The 17,722-nt window shown below is 30.9% G+C and overlaps 1 protein-coding gene across 2 annotated transcripts in view; it reads left to right on the top strand.

Moving 5' to 3' along the window:
• LOC111057617 (calcium-dependent secretion activator) overlaps positions 1–17,722 on the top strand; it is a 131,813-nt gene that overhangs the window by 76,347 nt on the left and 37,744 nt on the right. For both annotated transcript variants that reach the window (XM_039443064.1, XM_039443063.1), the window contains exons 15-20: positions 4,377–4,397; positions 6,147–6,335; positions 7,803–7,939; positions 8,637–8,824; positions 17,012–17,113; positions 17,546–17,609. In XM_039443064.1, coding sequence (XP_039298998.1) covers positions 4,377–4,397; positions 6,147–6,335; positions 7,803–7,939; positions 8,637–8,824; positions 17,012–17,113; positions 17,546–17,609 — 701 coding nt within the window. The remainder of the gene's footprint in view (positions 1–4,376; positions 4,398–6,146; positions 6,336–7,802; positions 7,940–8,636; positions 8,825–17,011; positions 17,114–17,545; positions 17,610–17,722) is intronic.

Raw genomic sequence — 17,722 nt, 5'->3', positions numbered from 1 at the left:
TAAGGTTAGACACATAGTCCAAAATAGGTTAAGTCTTGTAGTTGTTCACTACAAGATAATAGGTAACTTGTATTGTTCAATATTCTGACAAATTCTACTCCTCCATCAACTTCTAAAATGCAATAGGCTACTTGCCCTACTTCAATAAACTCTATTGAAAAAATAGAAGATGCATAGCCTATAGATTACATTTTGATCTTGTTCAATGGCTATTAAATATGTTTGTATTAATTTTGTTTATCTTTAGATTGACTAATAACTACTGTATTCCTAGCCTACTTTATTTCTGTAGGCTGAAAGATACAGCAGATTATAATAATCCTAATTTTATTATTTACATGTTTTATCAATATTTTCCAGTGGGTAGGTAGCCTATTCAGTATATTCAGTCCATGACCGGCAGTCGCCAGACAGACTTCGTCAAAATATAAAACAATCAAAACACAAATAAAGAGATGGCCGCAGATAGGTTGTTTCGTGTGGCTCTGTAGATGGAGTGCCATAGTAACTCATTAAACAATCTCAAACTGGTCTACAAGTCTACTGGTCTCATCATCTCTCAATGAGTAGAGAGGGTAGTTGATAAGTTTTTCTCGAACCAGCCTACAAAACTTCCCATACTCCAGCTCACGAACACAAATTGACAGTCTGTTAAAAATTTTTAGCATCCAATTATTCAATATTCAAGATAACAGTATCTAAGTTTTCTAATCAGGTCCCGATATGTTGTAGCCTATCTGAGTATGGATAGGCAAATATTTTAAGTGATATTTACGTTATTACTTATCCAGTGTAAGTTATTCGCCACGGTCCATAGATCGGGGAATCGTTTGGTTTTATTAAAATTAAAAGTGACTGTTCTGTATAATTAGCAATACTTGCTTTGAAGGTACATTTCAGATGTTAAAATTTAAAAATTATTTCAAATAGGGCCTAGGCAATATTATTTTAATCTTACCTGGTATAGTGATGAATAGCCTAATCATACTATTAATCGTTTCAACTTTTTGTTTTAAACGAATTCATCAATATTATGTCTTTGTGTTTGATAAGTCTTCTGCTAAAGAAGGGCTTATTTATAAGAATAAACCTACCAAGTTATGAATAATTTTGTATCTACTGTACTTTGTTACATCTTAACCTGACTGTTCAGTTTGTTGATAAAACATAACCTAATCTTATTCTTACAATCATGCTAAACATAACCTGAAAAATGATCAGTAGAAGTTTTAAACCGTTATGTTGGTCAAGCTGGTTACGTTTGGTCTATAGGAGCTTCTCTTTGTCTCAGAAACAGAGTAACGGCCAGCAACAGTCACAGTTATAACATAGTTATTCAAAAGTATTCTTTGAGTATCTATAGTGAGGTCCACGTTATAATGGTAATGTCCGATTTGCAAATGTGAAAGAGTTAAGGGTTAGGTTTTATTTAGGTTACATTTGATAATGTTTTTTTAGGATAGGTTAGGTTTTTGCTTAAAAATTGCAATATGCTGGAAGGGGCTAGGGTCCAGGTAGAGTTATGTTTTTTGATGTTTCAAAGGTAAAAGGATAGGTTAGGGGGTTAGGATTTTGCTCTGAACCACATGTTTGTGAACATGTTCATGAAATGAACCACATTTTTGTGAACATGTTCATGAAATGAACCAAATGTTTATGTTTTGTTCTAAAGATGACGAACAAATCTAAAGTATTAAATGTGAATGAGTTAGAGGTTAGGTTTTATTCAGGTTATATTTAATAATGTGTTATTAGGATAGGTTAGGTTTTTGCTTTGAAATTGCAATATGCTAGAAGGGGCTAGGGTGCAGTTAGAGTCATGTTTTTTGATGTTTCAAATGTGAAAGGATAGGTTAGGGGGTTAGGATTTTGCTCTGAAATCTAAATTATTAAATGTGAAGGGGTTAGGGATTAGTGGTTAGGTTTTTTTGGATTATATTTTATAATGTTCCATTAGGTTAGGTTAGGTTTTTGCTTTGAAATTGCAATATGCTAGAAAGGGCTAGGGTCCAGGTAGAATTATGCTTTTTGATATATTTTCAAAAGTGGAAAGATAGGTTAGGATTTTGCTTTGAAATTGCAATATGCTGGAAGGGATTAGAGGTTTTTCAAATAGTTATGTTTATTGATGTTTTAAATGTAAAAGGGGAGGTTGAGGGTTCGGTTTTTGTTTTGAAATGACAATATGCTGACTTAGTTATAGTGTTTTTAACATCAGTTAAATAACAACTGTTATATTTTATTAATTATATTTTTCAAAAGTACTCTTTCTTTTATCAAATAAAATAATAATATATCGATTATTATATTGAAGTAAATGATAAATCATCATTGGATAATAATATTTTCATCAAACAGAATGACGATTGGCTCCAGTTACAGTGCTCGGTAACCATCATCACAAAAAACGTTACATTCAAAGAACTGACTGAATGGAACGGGAAAAACCCGTTGCTAACGCATGCGCGATACGGTGCTGTCTGAGACAGAGAGTGGTTTGTTTTGGTCTGCGTTTTCTCTTTCGTTAAGATCATTCCAAATAAGTCAAGAACTTTATAGACAAACCACTCTCTGTCTCAGACAGCACCGTATCGCGCATGCGTTAGCAACGGGGTTTTCCCGTTCCATTCAGTCAGTTCTTTGAATGTAACGTTCTTTGTGATGATGGTTACCGAGCACTGTAACTGGAGCCAATCGTCATTCTATTTGATGAAAATATTATTATCCAATGATGATTTATCATAATCGATATATTATTATTTTATTTAATAAAAGAAAGAGTACTTTTGAAAAATATAATTAATAAAAATAACAGTTGTTATTTAACTGATGTTAAAAACACTATAACTAAGTCAGCATATTGTCATTTCAAAACAAAAACCGAACCCTCAACCTCCCTTTTTACATTTAAAACATCAATAAACATAACTATTTGAAAAACCTCTAATCCCTTCCAGCATATTGCAATTTCAAAGCAAAATCCTAACCTATCTTTCCATTTTTGAAAATATATCAAAAAGCATAATTCTACCTGGACCCTAGCCCTTTCTAGCATATTGCAATTTCAAAGCAAAAACCTAACCTAACTTTATGGAACATTATTAAATATAATCCAAAAAAACCTAACCACTAATCCCTAACCCCTTCACATTTAATAATTTAGATTTCAGAGCAAAATCCTAACCCTCTAACCTATCCTTTCACATTTGAAACATCAAAAAACATGACTCCAACTGCACCATAGCCCCTTCTAGCATATTGCAATTTCAAAGCAAAAACCTTACCTATCCTAATAACACATTATTAAATATAACCTGAATAAAACCTAACCTCTAACCCATTCACATTTAATACTTTAGATTTGTTCGTCATCTTTAGAACAAAACATAAACATTTGGTTCATTTCATGAACATGTTCACAAAAATGTGGTTCATTTCATGAACATGTTCACAAACATGTGGTTCAGAGCAAAATCCTAACCCCCTAACCTATCCTTTTACCTTTGAAACATCAAAAAACATAACTCTACCTGGACCCTAGCCCCTTCTAGCATATTGCAATTTTTAAGCAAAAACCTAACCTATCCTAAAAAAACATTATTAAATGTAACCTAAATAAAACCTAACCCCTAACTCTTTCACATTTGCAAATCGTACATTACCATTATAACGTGGACCTCACTATAGATACTCAAAGAATACTTTTGAATAACTATGTTATAACTGTGACTGTTGCTGGCCGTTACTCTGTTTCTGAGACAAAGAGAAGCTCCTCTTTATAGACCCCGGAGTTTAGAAGATAGAATCGTGACTCAGAAGTTCCATTTAGACCCGAGCCACAGAATAGGTACAGAATGGAAACTTGTAATCTAACCAATGCTTTTTACATGACGCAAATACTAGACACGTCACGTAACCTTGGGAAGTTCTAAGGAACTATATAGACTATATTTATAGTTCCCTAGGAAGTTCCAATCCTGGCCTTCTTATTGGCTCGTGGCAGTGAATGAGATCAATTGATCCGGATTATTAAAGTGATCCAAACCTACCATCAATACTATTACAATGCGGCGCTTCCTAACAAGATGACGGATTTTGGCGTCAGGGTACTAGCCAAGTTTCCATACTGTATGTATACTGTGCCCGAGCGCTTATATCAGTCCTGGACTCTGTAAGTCCAGAACTTAGAGATCCTGAGCTCGGAAACCGCCCCTAAATGTATTCTTTGGTAGTTTATTCAAATTAGAAGTAAATTATTGCAATGGGTGACTGAGATAATAGTACTTTAAAAACAGTAAAAATACTTTTACTACAATAGCTTAATTGATTTTATACTATTGATGAAACATTTTTTAAAAGTTATTCTTATTTTTCAGCGAACCTTATGGTGGGAATGGGTGAGTAACATCAAACTTCATGATAGTAATAATAATATTTACTTTTCTAATGGAGACAACAGGTAGAACCCTATATTGTCTTCATCACACAATACAATATTTTCAACATTTTTTTCATAATATTTGAAATAAAAATAAGATTAAAAGAAAGAAATATATGATCAATTATAGAATAATAACTAAAGTTATCCGGAATGATGCACAAGAATAATTCATTATGATAATAGTGAAATAAATAATAAATGCATAAAGCTAGAAAGAAAAATAATGCCTGTGTAAAGCAAAAATAAAAGGAAAAGATTATTTAAAAACTAATAATAATAAAAGCACTAACCGCAAAAAGAGAGATCACATGCTACCCAAATAAATTAAATGAGATCTTACAGAATTTGGTGGGGAGAACCAGAAGACAGAACAAACCATGTGCTCAGAACCAAGATTAAAACTTCTCTGAATTCTATTTAGAGGAGAATTATAATGACTTACAGTTCTGGAGCGCTCTATATAAAATAAAAAACCAGAACGGCGAGCAATGGTATTAGCATATAATATATTATTTTTTTACACCAAATAGGATGTCAACCTCAGTTCAGACTCGCATTTCTCAATACTACGACTATATTATTATATTTTATTATGTATACAGAGTGTTTCAGAAGTAGTGTCGAACATTTTAGAGTATTGGTCCTGAATGTCGTATTTGGAGTGTCCAAAACTCAGCGGTTATCCTTATAGCTGCCATTTTGTTTTTTTCACTTAGGATTTTTTATTCCAAGAACGAAATGTTGTATTGATCTGAAATTTGGAATGAATATTTATGCTGTAAAGACTCAACTTTAAAAAATAAAATGAAGCATTTTCGATGTAAATATTAAAAAAGGCGGCCATTTAAAATTTTTGATGGCATATTACACGAAAACCATTCATTTTACAGGAAATTTACAAGAGACAAAAAAGTTGGCAAATTTTATCAAGATTTTAAGGATACCTTATTTATTAAGATTGGTCAGAGAAATTAATCTTTTTCGTGCTGCATGCATGCACAAGACAAACAATATCATCTGAAAAACATTGTAAAATCAGCTGTATGACCGTATGGAGCCATACCGCGTTTCAAAGTTTCATCTTAAATACAATTGTCTAATGAGCGCGAAAATATTTATTGTAAAAAAACTTTAGTATTTTCTCTTCCATAGGTAAGAAAATTGTTCATTCAGGATTTGTAATTTTTTAATTATGATTTTTTTTTTTTAATTGGTCCATCATATAGAATTGAAACTGGATTGAGAATAGATTGTAACACCAATAACACACTAAACCAAAATAGCAAGTCAAAGTAGACAAATTGCTCTACTATTTTCACAATTTTTAGATGTTTATTGAAATCAGTACCACAGAAATCTTCGATTTTTCAAATGTAATCTTAGAAATGAACGATTTCATTCGATTTTCTCAAATAACTTTGAGGTGTTCTTGTGATGGATATCCACATTGAATAAAACGTCTTGAAATTGTTACAACTAGAAATGTTTACTAGAGATTATTAAAATGATAATAACCAAATTGCTTTCTCAGAAATGAATACACGAATAAAACTATTATTATAAATGAAATTAAAAAAAAATGAATAAGCTATTAATAAATTTATTGAATAATGTTTAGATAGATCAGTGATTGTGAAAATGTCAGGTAGTTTCATTTAATATAGTTCGATTACTATAAAAACTAGTTATGGTATATTTTTTACAGACTTGGAGGGTGGTAGGTGTTTTTTCAATGCTGTGAAAGAAGGAGATAGTATATTGCTGGCGTGTGACGACGAGAGTGAATGCCACTTATGGGTGATGGCCATGTACCGTGCTACTGGTCAGAGTCATAAACCTACTCCACTCATATCACCGGCCAATAAAAACTCAACTATATCGAAAATACAAGGAGGTAATAGTTTTCCGTACACCTAAAACAGTTTTCTGCGCCGAAAGAAATCTTTACTTGTGGCTTGAGTGTATCAAAAATATTATGCGCACTATTCCATTCTAATATACAATTTTTATATGGTATACAATAGGAAATGCTAAACAAGATAGTGTTCAATACTGTTACTTTCCCAGTGGTGAATACTCCGAGCATGTCAGGAAAAAGGGAGAATATAATATTGCTAAAAATGTGGAAAATGAAGTGTAACATTTTAATCGTGATAATTGATCAATGTAAATAATTGAATGCCAACTTATGATTCTCGTTCTATTTGATTGCGCAAATTGTAGCCTATACTGTTGATGAAGAGATAGTCGTTGTGTATCATTCAACATGATACTGTATCATACAGTTGAGCTGGCTGTTTTATCTATCGCATGCTTTCCAGCCCAATCTACAGCGATGAACGTATGCGCGCGCAGTCCGATTTAAAGATATAGACCCGGACTGATTGCCTTATCAAGGCATGTGGTCAGTTTCCAGCATTCGCTGTCATACAACGAAATATACGAGTATAGCCACTCCCCACGTTGCACGTTGTGCACTTGGCTTTTGTAAACATTTTACTGGAAGTATTTTGATTTGAATACTATCAAGTTGAAACTGTCACGTTTTTAATCTTTCTACTTTTTTAGATATAAACGCCTACATTTGATATCTGCACTTTCCAATGCACCCTAAAGTCCAATTGTAGTTTATATTATGTGTCACTTTCACGATTTACACTGCAAAATTAAGGAAAAATTAACAAATTCTGAATTAAAAAATGAATTATTAATAGGCTAATTAGTGTGATTACATGTGAAGAGTGGATGATTATGGATAGACATTTCAAATAATTGCCTATGATTTCACAAACGGTTGTTTTGAATTATTTTTGTTGCTGATGACGAATAGGCTTATGCCTCATAGAAACGTTCAGAAGTAGGTGGAAATGAAGTTATGGTGGAAATGACGTATTATTTTAAATTCATCTAAAATTTTATTGTATAATACAATCAAATTTATACAATAGAATACAATAAAATCCTATAATCAAATTATTTAGTACTTCCAGCATAAAAATTTATCTTGAAAAGTGTTTAAATTCACCACCTCTACTTTTGTAGAGGTTTATGTTAAAAACATAATGTAGCCTATGTAACAGTCTTAGGATAAAAACGTGAATTATTCTGCATACACAAATTTCTGTATTTCAATAGTTTAGAAGCTATTATTTCAGTTCAAAATACATGTAGAAATGAATTGATAGGTACTTCCAGAAAGTCATTCTCAGTTAGTTTAATTTGAAATTCGAAACCAATATATTTTTTCAAATTGCTGATCTAGCAGGTTTGTGATTACATAATTGTGCGATTCATTATTGATACATTCAAACTTGAACCAATTTTTTTATTAAATTGATCAAATGATCTACTCCATTTTCAGATGCGGACCGCGCGAGAAAACATGGTATGGAAGAGTTTATTTCGGCAGACCCCTGCAAATTTGACCACGCCTCATTGTTCAAAATGCTGCAAACCCTAACCTTAGATTATAGATTAAATGATCCTTATTGTTCACTGGTGAGTATCAGACTATGTTCGAATTATATCCTCTCAGAGTTCCAATTCAAAGTCTCAAAATATCATCGAAAATTTCATCACCTTTCATCATTTCTTGACAATAACTATTGAAACTTGTTTCAAAATGAAAACATCACTTTTAATTGAGACGCGTTGAAAAAAATTGAAAGGATTATTTGTAGACGATGCATGAGTTGAAATATAGTCGTCTATATGCACCATAAGCACCATCTACGTTATCCGCTAATCTATTGTTACGAGTGGGCATGATTGCATTTTATAGAACGTGTTTCATTCCGGGCTTAAAACAACAGCAAGAGCTGATCTGTCTCCGTTCAATCTGATATGCTGGATATGGGCCTTGGAGAACTTAAACAAATTAACCCCGTTTTACAAAATCGTTTAAAAATCTAAATATTGACAAGTGACTTCACATAGCAAACGGCCGTTTGCAGTCATTATAGTGAAATACTATACAATTCATGCAATATACTGATTCCATAATTTGTTAAACGATTTAACATATTTATTTGTACGATTTTGTAAACGTACATCTCATTATGTAAGATTATGTAAGATGTACGAGGGTCATTCAATAAGTAACAAGACAAATGATTAATTTAAAAAAACGGCTAAATTGATCCATATGAAACTTTCAGGACATGAAGTAATGAATATTTGTTGTTTGTATTGGCAGGGCTGGTTCAGTCCGGGCCAGGTGTTTGTCCTGGACGAGTACTGTGCTCGCTACGGCGTCAGAGGCTGCTACCGACATCTGTGCTACCTCAACGACCTTCTAGATCGTGCCGAGAAGAACATTATGATAGATCCCACATTAATACACTTTAGTTTTGCCTTTTGTGCCAGCCATGTTCATGGGAACAGGTAAGAATACTGCAACAACTACTTCACTCTATTTAAATTTGAATCTAATATTGGAACCTGTATTTTTGTCACTGCACATTTTTTGGTAAGAAAAACACTAACAGCACACCCTCTCTCTTTCTCTCAGGTATCCAAATAACTTCCCTGATTCAACCAACTAATCTGTGAAATGAGTTGAAGGGCGCCCTTAATTGTATGCACATTTAGGGTGCTGTAGTGAATCGGAAAATTGTAAAATAACTTGAATCCAAGCATTATTATTAGCTACTGGCATTGTATTATATAAATATAATAGTGAAAAATAATTTATTAATTCTTGGTACTTTTATTACTGCTTAAAATTTGAGTGATAAAACTATGATATTAGCTACCGGTATGATTATTATCATCATCGTAGTCTGACTATTATCAACTACAGTTGTATATTATTTACATACTATTTAACCAACTGAAATAATTCAGTTGCAGTGTTGATGGCATTTTTTATTGTAGATTTTTAATTTTAAAGTCATCTTAACGAAAAGTAACTAGTTTTTCTCTAAAACAGCGATGTTTTTATATTTTTATTCTTTAATCATAAATAGAGATCAATATAATTTATTTCAATAGCATCAGAAGAAAGCATTTTATTCAAGTCATTTCAAAATTTTCCGATCTACTCCTTTTACAAATAAGAAGCATGCAAAATACAAATTGCATGACTAACGATTCTGCAATTTCCAACAAAAATATTATAGCTGAAGATTTAAGACTTCAAGAAGTGGAACGTGACAAGACCCTAAGCACCAACCAATATCTTGCTATTAACTAATGCAGCTTCATATCTCAAATGCTAAATTTGATATCGACTGATATTGATATTGACTGGGTGGGTAGTACTCATGCACTCATGCACCTAGAGACATGCTATGCCTTAGTTCACATATTTTTAAATATTGCTGGAGATTCTTAAGACGCTTTTCTAACATTTTCCAATCTGATATAACGCATTGAAAGCAAGATATTGGTTGATGTTCCAAATGTGTATGTTTTTATGAGGAATTGTGATGGGACAATTCGCCTCACATGTGCATCCAGGAGTTTTTTGAAAACTTGTTTGGTGTTTAACGCCCAAATTCATGGAATGTACTTGTTTGAATAAAAATGTGGGTTTCTAGAATCCCCACTTAAATAAGAAAAATTCAGAGATGACCCCCCTGAAGACTGATAACTGATGTATAAGACCTCAAGTAATCAAATTTTCCTATTGTTTTGTAGAAAAAAACAAAACATTTTCTATGCATTTGTGAGTAATCAACAAGGAGCATACATAAATGTACGGTAATTTTGAAGCATTTAAGAAATGGAAACAGTTTGATGGTGAGAATTAAATGTGCCTATCATATATATCTTCCTTCAATATTGACACTGACTGTGATTACTAATGTATTTTGGTGCATTATTCTATCAGTCTACTGGTTGAAAAATTTAATGTGGCAGATCCTCCTAGTGTCCAACAAATATCCTTATGAACTATGAACAATGTTCCTCAACAGATATTGGCAACTTGATTGCTCATTATCCAATTAATTTTTTCCAAGTTATCTACAGCTATACGATATTCAATTCATGATCCACAAATTCAATATGATTGTAAGATGGATTTCTCAGTGATGAATCTGCCTTAAATTTCTTATTATTTATTAAGTAATTATATTATAGATTAACCGTAGATTGTAAATAAGTTACAGTGAGTAAAAATATGAGTGAAGTATGTACTGCTATACTAGAACTAGTAATAGTAAACCATTGGAATTAAATATGTTCATTTATATTATTAAAATTTATAGATTTATATTATCAAATTTATTATATTATATCCCTTTAAAAACTGAATCGAAAAATCCCCAGCTTAAATCTAATGAGTAATTACATTCTATTTGTTTCCATTTTCCACCAACTGGTACTGGCTCAATATTAGATTCCATGACAACAAACAAATTGTTTCTCATAAATAATTCCATACAGTAGTAGCTTTCTTGTATTATTAAACTTGAAGCACTTAGCTATTTTTCCCTCTATTTATCCAGTACCTTCACCATAGTTCGTAGGTCATCACCTCTCTGCTACATTTATTGCAAAATTTATTATTGTAAAATAATTTTCATTCTCAAATACCTATTGGAATTGGTCACACACCTAATACTTATTTAAATTATTGAAAAACTGTAATATTGCTTCTGCTTGAACTCAATAATACTAAGCATTGCAATATCACTATATTTTTTTCCAATAGAAGTCAGATTTGTTTTAAGTTCTTCAAAGCTTTTAAATTGATATCAATTGGAGTACCCTTTTAAATTATTTCGTCATGATATGTTTCGGCTACTAATGCCATTTTCAAGTGATTTCAAAATGAATAAATACTGATGGAAGATTCTTATTTTTTATCATATGTTAGTAGCCTATATTCATATGATTTTATAAACTAGGACTGTGAATTTTGGATTTAAATTTACATGATTCTATCAAAAATGGGGATAAATGTACCATTAAAACTTGATCGATTCAGGCCATAATTTCACAAATATAAATTCCAATATGAAAATACTAAATTATGATGATAAAAGTGGAAAACTGAATGTTAAAGAAGAATTTCATATTTTTGCGGCGGCAAAATTAAACAGAGATAAAATAATAAATTTAATTCAATTAGACATCGCAATAACCCCATTTTTGATAGAATCATGCAAATTTAAATCGAAAATTTACAGTACTAGTTTATAAAATCATATGAATATACTAACATATGATCAAAAATAAGAATTTTCCATCAGTAGGCTATTTATTTATTTTCAAATCACTTGAAAATGGCATAAGTAGCCGAAACAAAATAATTTAAAAGGGTACTCAGATTTTTATTTTTATTTATATTAAAAGTAGCCCTAAAGAAAAAAAGACTTTAAAATTGATTTCTGAGCTTAAGACTTCCGGATTTGTCTACAAAAAAGAAACTTTTGTATCATTCAATCTAAATAATAACCAATACTCTTCTTACAGGATGGATGTCTGTTTCAGTCACTATTGTCTTGATCATTGAATTAATATGACTTCTGGCATTTTATGCAGCTCTTCGCATAAACACTCATTACTAATCTTTGAATATATATTGAATGTTTTCAAGAATAACTGAAATAAGGAGCGATCCATTGAATTTACAGCTTTATTTCATTATCTTTTTGAACTTATAATTTCGTTTCTAAGCTCTATTATACAAGGTTGGTGAAAATTATGGGAACAGCTCAATATTTCTTCTACAAGGATAATTTGACAGTAGGTTTCATTGGGATCCTATTCGAATTAAAAAAACACGTTTCTGTCATTTCAAAATTTTGGACCGCTATTTTGAATACAACTTCATTTTTTTAAATGGGAAGGTTCCCATTTAATGTATCTTATGATACATGATTTCGATACAGAATCTCAAGAGAAAATAAGTGGAAAATACCGATGTCTCAAAACATTTCAAAGTTATTCACAATAATTAAATATACTAATAAATCATACAATAATAAAATAAATGAGCGCATACAATTTTTAAAAAAATCTATTATGAAATTTTACTGTTCTAAATTTAATTAAACACTTATAGCAACATCTAGTCACATATTCAACACTTTGAACAGAAAAGTTTGATCTGTCAGATTATGAATGTACTCATGTATTTCATTTTTGTATGATTTATTAGTACCTTAAAATATGAATAGCTTAGAAACGGTTCAAGATATCGGTGTGTGGTTTTCGCTATTCATTTTCTCTTGTAATTCTGTATCTAAATCATGTATCCCATGTATTCCCATTTAAAAAGATGAAGTTGGATTCAAAATGTTGGTTCCATGATGTTGGATCAAAATTTTGAAGTGATAATAGTAGTTTTCAATTCGAATAGGATCCTCAATAAAACCTTCTGTCAAATTATCCTTATTGGGTCGATGTCAAACGAGGCAAACGACAGAAGAGTCCTGCGACTGTCGAGACCAGCGACGGTAGAGACCTGCGACATTCGAGGCCAGCGACGGAAGAGGACTCCTGAAAAAGAGGCCTCAAATGTCGCCTGCGTTAGGCGACAGTTGAGGCCTCTCTAATTTTTGTACAGCCCCGACAGTCGAGACCTGCGACAGTTGAGGCCTCGGCCAGAATGGCAGAGCTATGGCAGAGCTCTCTAGAACGCGCCCCCATCCTTGTTAAAGGAATATTGAGTCATTTACATGATTTTCACCAACTCTATGTACTAGCTTAGAGACGAAATTTTTAATAATTAAGTAAAGCTACAAGTTCAATGGATACTATTATAACTGTATACTATCATACTGTAATATATATATAACTATTTCTCAACTATATCTTTGGCAACAACATCCATTCATTGATTGAGCAATACAATACAATATCTTTCAAATTTCTATTTAATTATACATGAAGCAATAGTAGATGAACTACTATTGAATTTATTGCAGTACCTAATATCGAAGATGAAGATTACATTAAGAAAGTATTATTTTCTGCACCAGTAAATATTTGAAACTACTGAATTTAGCTATTAATTGCATTTATGTGTAAGTTAGTGATACATTATAGCCCTTTGATAGCATTCTAATCAAATACATGGTTTACCTAGCACGGAGGTCCTTGAAGATAATACCCATGTTGCCAGGTCTGTACATCAAATGCACGCTTCTATTTGCTGATATATATTTTTTGTGCTTTTCTCACAAATCAGCTTGGTTTTTTGTTAATGCAATTTTTCTGGTTCTATTTTTTTAATTCAGACATTCAAGAAGCAAAAATTACCTATTTATGAAATGAAATCTAAGAAATAACATCAAACAATTTTCTCATCCTATTCATCTCATCCTGCCAATAATTTTTCTCCATCACACTTGATATTCTTGTATATATTTTTCATTATCCAAATTTAATTCGATCACATAAATTGGTTTCTCTTTTTGGAAGTTCTTTGCTGTATTAAGAAAATTAATTTTCTATCACACATGAAAATTGACTTGAGAACTGAGAATTTTTTGATACATACATCATGATTAACCAGTATTATAATTTCATTCATTTCTATCTATTTTCTGCATGGCACTGAGTAGGTTGCATGATATGTTTAGTTTTTAACATTTTTTGTGTGCTGCATTCATGTGTATTTCATACAGTGCAAAATATTTTAAGATTGTTGCAATAGTCAGTATGCTTATATTTTCTACATGTTATGTGTATTTATTCAGCCGTTTATATCGTGTAAAATGATAATTTTAAAGCAACAAATGAGAGAAGTATTTTTTCCTGCATAACAAGAATCACAAATATAAATTCCCATTCTAAGTAAACTTTAAAAAGCTACAAATCTCTATTGTAGAGATTCTTGCATTCTTTAATTCCGTAAAAAAACATGACTAGAATTTTCCTCCTGAAGTTTCACCATGACTGAAATTTCACCTTGGCGTTGGTACCAACAGCTAAATTTCATCTACATCTATTTATTGATTATAATATGGAAATGGTCATCTTCTTCATAACGATAAACGTCAATTACACAAGACTGTAAATCTTTTCGATTATTAACAACTGTTATATAGTTTCATTGTTTGAATTGCCCAGGCTTTTTATTAACCCATTAAATATATGAGATTGCCTATTACCTTCTTATCATTTCTTCTCTTCAACATATTATATATTTTGAACTTTGAATTGTTCATCATTTTCATATTCAATGACAATAATTCATCAACTTGCTTGTTCACTTCGAGTAAAAAAGTTTGTAATAATGTTTCGATCACGTTAACTTATGTGTTACACATTCATTTATGTGTTTGGACTGTTGTACCACTTGTTTTCCACTGTTTTCAATTGCAAATATTTTATACGTACTATTTTATCACATTGCAAAGCACTAATAAACATTATTCACACAGTTAAGTGTTGAATTATTATGATTCGTGTTTCACTACAGTTGAATCATCAAATCATTATAGACATCAACTTTCATCATGTTATTATAAACTAAAGCCTTAATTGATTTATTAAATCAATACTTCGTTCAATAATAATTATTAATAATACTACTTTTATTTGATTCATAAATCAATTTAATTAATAAATGTAAAATGGTTAGGTCAGAAACTTTATTATAATCCCAATTTAACATTATCAGGTTTGAAAATTTATTTGATTCCCTTGCAAATCAAAGTAGAGTGAAATTTTCACCTTGATGATATGAAGATAAGTAATTGGTCAATATGAGACTGATAAGATAATTATTATTGAGAAAGATAACTGCCTCGATCCATATAGTCTCGCTCAAAAATAGGCCTACCATTCATCAATCTGAGTTTTAAGAATTTTCCGATTCATTAATCAAATCAGTACTTTCAATTCAATTCCAAATGATGTAATAAACATGCCACATTTCTACTCTATGTAACATTAATATTTATTTATTCTATCTTGAATAGAATAAATTATCAATTTCTAATTTAATCTATTTTATCTATTTATTTAATAACAAATCATAAGGCAGGCTTCACCCGAAACAGTTCTTTTCCCGAATTTTTATTAACAGTAACATGTTCCAAAAAATCATTCCTCCACCTCTATTTACAATATAGCCTAGTTTCTCGGAAATCTTAATTAAAAACAAAATAAGATGTTCTGCGGAACAATAATTGTCAGCTTTCAAAAGTATCACCGTTCATTCCATGTTCATCACATCATCATAGTTGATCATAGTTGCTATTACACTGTACATAGTAAACCATTTTCAATGTCTGATGTTTCGAGAGTTATGAAATTTTTATCACATTATGACTTATTATCTTTTGACATGTATTTTGAGCTATAAGCTTACAAAAAAATGTTGAATAATTTTTGCTCATGATTTACATTCATTTAATATTTGTTCGTTCAATATAATGTTTTAAATTATGTAAATACTGATACATTATATAGTTACTGAAAAATTTTATAAATATGGAGCTTGATAGATTAGATAAGAAATGATGGTAATAAGCTTCAAGTAACTTTGAATTCTTCTCTATGCCATTGCAAGATACCATACTATCATTACATGCTTGAATAATTAGTATTTCGTAAATAATAATTACTGTGTGAATTAAACATAGAAGCTTTACAGCTATATGAAGATATAGTAGCTTTAGAACTATTATTTTTGAGAATGCTTATTCTCTATGCCTAGTGCTATATTTGACATAAGTTTATCCTATTTGAAGAATTATTTATTTTGCCAGGTAGCAATGAAATAAATGCTCCTTTCGCTATTTTTCCATTATTAAAAGTCAACAAATACCATTACAGACTCAATAAGAAAACAGTATTATTGTTTCTACTCTTGCAATATTTGTAAAAAAATTATTACATTATATAATACTGTATAAGATAATTATTTCGAGTTAGACATCTTTATTTCTAATAAATACGGCCTGAGACTCCATTTACATGTATAGTCCAGGCAATAAATTTAATGCTCAAAAAAATGGTCTGGAGGGAAAAGTTTGGAAGACAAATATTCGACTCCGCAGTTGTTTGGAGCAGTTATGATTTAAACATATCGAAAGTTCTCACCCCCTCCCCCTTCGCACTGGTAGTAGGGGTGGTTCAAAAGTTCCATTTATTGAATATTACAGACTCATTGTGTACCATACTACCATTAGAGTAAATTACATTATACTTCATTCTAACAATTCTTCGAATTGTCTTTAATTCAAATATTCTATCAGATTTCTAGTTATAAATTGGGAATTGAATGTTAGTGGACAATCTTATTCTCTGCTGTTGTCATACAGAATTACATTTTATTTATGAATACAGGCTCTACCTTTTACTTCTTGGTGAGTGAGAGCTATGAAACTTGATTTCATAAATTATTATCGGGAAATAACAAACACAAGTCATGAAAATAGAAAATGATTCAAGTAAACAATGATTATTTATTTAGCTTCAGTAAAAATTGCATTTAGAAAAATACAGATATATTACACAGAATTGAATGATGAACAATGAATATATTATTTAGTCTTCATTTATACTTATACTGAAAATATTTCACTGTCTTCTCAATCACTTATTCAAATTGAGATTTTATTCCGTTCTTCATTCTTATTCATGCTTATTGTACTATATTTTCAGGCCTGATGGAGTTGGAACTGTCACCCATGAAGAAAAAGACAAGTTCCAAGATATTAAGGAGAGATTAAGAGTACTTTTAGAATTCCAGATAACAAATTTTAGGTAAATAGTTGATATTTAATACCTTCATTACTATGTAATCATTTCAACTTAGTTGTTTTCCTTTATCTCCTGTGCACATCATATATAGCTCTCCTCACTTTTTCATTTCTTATTTTCTGTTCTTTATATACTTCCTCCTTCTACAATTTATTATATTAATTTTATCTGTCTTTTTAACTGTATTCATACTCAATAAAATTACTTTAAAACATGATTTGTTGATCAACATTCTTTGAATCTTGTGTGACTTTTATTTCAATTTATTTCTAGTAAAGAAGTACCGTAAGCACTAGAGATCAGTATACATTAGTTTCATGCTTTTCAATTATCACTTCCAAGATCACTTATTCTCAAAACGAAATTGAATCGAATTTAGTTGAAATACATTAATTGTTATAACAATTTGAATTGATTGCTTTTTTCGTTTTACAGGTATTGTTTTCCTTTTGGAAGGCCTGAAGGTGCTTTAAAATCAACTCTGTCCTTATTAGAAAGGGTAAGTTGTTTGCAAATTAAGATATATACAACCAGTGGCGTATCCAGCGGGGGTGTGGTGATGTATCCCCCTCCCCCGATATGGAACCTGATTTTTTTGTGGCTGGATCAGCC

This window comes from Nilaparvata lugens, chromosome X (assembly GCF_014356525.2).
Source record: "Nilaparvata lugens isolate BPH chromosome X, ASM1435652v1, whole genome shotgun sequence".
Taxonomy (NCBI): Eukaryota; Metazoa; Arthropoda; class Insecta; order Hemiptera; family Delphacidae; genus Nilaparvata; species Nilaparvata lugens.
The sequence above is the reverse complement of the archived record's forward strand: the minus strand, read 5'-3'. Positions and strand labels throughout refer to the sequence as shown.